A 3,388-nucleotide genomic window follows, 5' to 3' on the forward strand; every position below is an offset into this window, starting at 1 on the left:
ATGTCTCATCTATAGGGGAATGAATGAAGGAAAATAACTATTAAAGGTGTTTTTTGCACACATCTACAAATAGTCTTGTGTGATCATATGGCCTGATTAAATATTTTAGGACTGGTCTGTAAATATTAAAAGGTTTAAACAAAACTAATCATGTCTGATACAACAGAAGTGACTAAATCTGATTGTATCAGTGAGTTTCTGATTGTCCTGGTCACATTCTGCAACATGATTAGAAATTAACACTTGTAGAAGGAAATAAATGTGGTGCTGCAACTATTTTCCCTTCTTTTTGTAATCTTTGGATGTTAAATCTATTGGATTATAATGGTCTATTGCAAAAAATTGTATTTGAAATGTGCAATAAAGCTTGCTGATATGTAATAATTTGAGTAGATTCCATTTGAAAAATATAATGAATAAGAAACGGTACACACATTTTCAAAAAAATCATTCCAAAAGCAAGAACCTCTGCAGGAGGTAAAACACTTCCCAGTGGTTTATTTTTATTATTGACAAATCTTTATTGACAGTTGAATGATGCTGTACTGCTTAAAGCAGTGCATGCAATAACGGGAACCGTTTTAAAATGTCAACTTTCAAAGATTTTTTTTCAACATTACTCTGAAGTTGTATACATCTTTAAAATGGTCAGATTAGGTCTGCTGGTAAAAAAAACCAGGGTAGCTTAAAACACTAGACTGTTGATCACCTAGAACACTATGACCTAAAATTAGAAGGAAGAGGCAGAGCATCACTGTACATTTTGTGTTTCCAAGTCCATCCTCCAACAGGCTTTTGTGTTTTGCATGCAGTCAGGATGTGTGTGAAGTTGTGTGTTCAGATCCTAAAGGTTCCTCACGTTCCCTTGTTCCGCTGGTGGTGTGACTTCCCCTTTGTTCGTTTAAACAGCCGACCAGCTGCAGAACATCTGGGTGGGGGAAACGACCTAAACAATAAAAAAGAACTCGAGTTAAAGCAGGCTCACTTTAAACCTTACAAATGCACAAAAGTCACATTCTGTCGGGTTTATTGGCTCCAGGAAACGTACCGCTGGTAGAGTCAAAGAACTCCTGCAGTCTTCCAGGTGTTCCCTCCAGCTCTTCGTACTCGTGAGCCTGCAGGATCATCTCCAGGAGGTCAAACTGTTTCACCAGCCTGGCTTCTGGGCTGGTCTGATGTTCAAATTCCTGCATGGGACACAAACACTTGTTTCACCTAAACATTCCAGTTATCGTTTGAGCGATTTAACAAATGACACAAACAAGATGTCCAGACTTTCAAAAGACTTGTTGCATAAAAAATAAGCAAAAAAAAAAAAAGACCTCCAAAGCAGCATACCTCCCACAATGCGTAAATTTCCTGTTTGAGTCCCTCTGGCAGAAGATTTGTCATACGTTTCATTGCTTCCTGAGAAAGAATCAAGACAAGCCAACCTTTATATTCATGTACTTGTTCACTTATAAAGCAGTGATTCGTTAAACTGTTGGAAGCTGCAGGTAACTTGCGTCCTCTCTTCTGTGCTTCTCTTCCTTACTGACGTTGTCCGATGGAGCAATGTCTCCCACAATGCACTCTGCCATATCGTGGACCAGAGCCATTCTTATGCACCTGAGGACAAACACACTATGAGCTGTGCGGATAAATGACTCCTCTCTATAAGTGAACTTCTACCCACCTGTCTCTGTCCACTGTGGGGTCAGTGATGGTCAGAGACATCACAGCCATGCGGTACATGTGATCAGACACACTCTCTGGTTTCTGCACCTTCCTGTACACCCAGCCGGTCCGAGGCACCCTCTGAAAGTAAACAAGGGTTATCAAAGAAAAACCATGTCCAGGTCTCTGCAGGATTTTTTTTCTATGTATTTGAATACATGATTTTGAGATCCTGTTCAGCTAATGGGGATAAGTTTACAGAGCAGACACTTTCCCCCCCCACTTGTCCTCTTATTTTTTTAAGCAAACAGTTAATATGTACTTTCAGGTACAATAAGTGGGTTGAAAATGCCTGTAAAAGCAGCCTAAGTCCAACGAAAATCTTTGAAAAACTATCAAAAAACCTGCAGAAATTTTGAGCAAGATCATTTAAAAATAACAAGAAATTCTGCTTGTTTGGAAACAAAATTATATGAAGAGATTAGTGTGTCTTGAAACAGTACAAAATACCGCATATCTGATAATAAACCCGCATATGTATCTGTTCATAATAAAATACATTTCAAAGGTGCTGAGTGACTGGTTAAGACAAAAACTTTTAAAGGCAGAATCATCAGTCATTCTTTGTCTTTAAAGGACACTAAACGCTACAAATATAGCTGACTTTTAAAATACGTCTTACTTTGAGTTGCCCGATAAGTTTCATAAACTGCAGCATGTTATTCATGTCGAATTGTTTCTCACCAGTGGCCGCCATTACTGCACTGATGACCCGGAAGTAGAAATTTGAATTTACTAACGCAGTACCCCTACCGAGCCGCTAGGTGGCAGCACAACCAAAAAACATTAATACTAAATTAAAATGTCCCGTTTTGACCTAACAGTTTTCGCCCGTTTCTTTTTCATAAAGTTTGTTTTTTAATGTCAGTGTAAATAAAAAAATATTAACATATTAAATTGTCCCCGCTCAAGCAACAAAACAAGAAACAGTACGGGCTGTGACGTCAACAAAACAACAAGAAAAGCACGAAGAAGAAGATTCGCACCGGATGTTAAGAGAAGCGGGAGATTAGAAAGCGTAATCAGTTTTAGACGTTTTCAGTATTTTTTTCGTACGAAATACAAAAGCAAAATGCTGAAAAAGACACCCAAACTAAAAAGTATTATTAGAACTAAAGCGAAAGGCAACGTAAAGTTCGGACCCGCGTCAGAAGCTTTGGTAAGTGAACACACAAATAACCTGATTGCTCGCTAGTTTTTCATTGTTAGCTTGAAGTCACCAACCAACACAGCTGTTGTTTACTTGGTCTTAGATTGATCTACTGACAGTACTGTTCCTGAACAACCTGGCTGAAGAGGCGAAGGCCAAGGCGTTTGAGGAAAAATCTGCAACGATAAGAGGGCATCACGTTAAAGCAGTCTCCAAGGTAACCGAAATTATATTTAAACATTTGGTATTCATGCGATTAAATACCTTCATAACGCTACAGAAGCTTGTTTCAGAAATGGCTACAAGCAGCCTTAAAGAAGCATCTACTGAACATTAACAACCTTTGTTGTTATTGTTAAAGCAAGGCCAATATAAATCAGTCAGCAGTAAATAACAACTACTGAGTGACTGCTGAAATTTGCTGAAGAAGCTAAATCACAACAAAAAAGGTTGAATCATGTCATCTGGACTTCGTTTTTTTTGTTAAAAAGAAACGTTTCGCCCCTCATCCAAGAGGCTTCG

At 38.5% G+C, this 3,388-nt stretch overlaps 2 protein-coding genes across 2 annotated transcripts in view; one reads left to right on the forward strand and one right to left on the reverse strand.

Annotated features, from left to right (window-relative positions):
* Positions 1 to 652: 652 nt before the first annotated feature.
* On the reverse strand, positions 653 to 2,416 carry hddc2 (HD domain containing 2). The gene is made up of 6 exons (XM_037685379.1): positions 2,339 to 2,416; positions 1,676 to 1,797; positions 1,506 to 1,608; positions 1,339 to 1,407; positions 1,049 to 1,187; positions 653 to 946 (listed from the first exon to the last, which is right to left on the reverse strand). The coding sequence occupies exons 1-6, from the start codon at positions 2,411 to 2,413 to the stop codon at positions 813 to 815; spliced, it is 642 nt and encodes a 213-aa protein (XP_037541307.1). The 5' UTR covers positions 2,414 to 2,416; the 3' UTR covers positions 653 to 812.
* Positions 2,417 to 2,703: 287 nt separating this feature from the next.
* The window catches only part of cenpw (centromere protein W), a 7,027-nt gene continuing 6,342 nt past the window's right edge, over positions 2,704 to 3,388 (forward strand). Inside the window, exons 1-2 of the mRNA XM_037685380.1 lie at positions 2,704 to 2,875; positions 2,970 to 3,083. Coding sequence (XP_037541308.1) covers positions 2,789 to 2,875; positions 2,970 to 3,083 — 201 coding nt within the window. The 5' untranslated portion in view covers positions 2,704 to 2,788. The remainder of the gene's footprint in view (positions 2,876 to 2,969; positions 3,084 to 3,388) is intronic.

This window comes from Nematolebias whitei, chromosome 12 (assembly GCF_014905685.2).
Source record: "Nematolebias whitei isolate Nwh7 chromosome 12, NemWhi1, whole genome shotgun sequence".
Classification (NCBI taxonomy): Eukaryota; Metazoa; Chordata; class Actinopteri; order Cyprinodontiformes; family Rivulidae; genus Nematolebias; species Nematolebias whitei.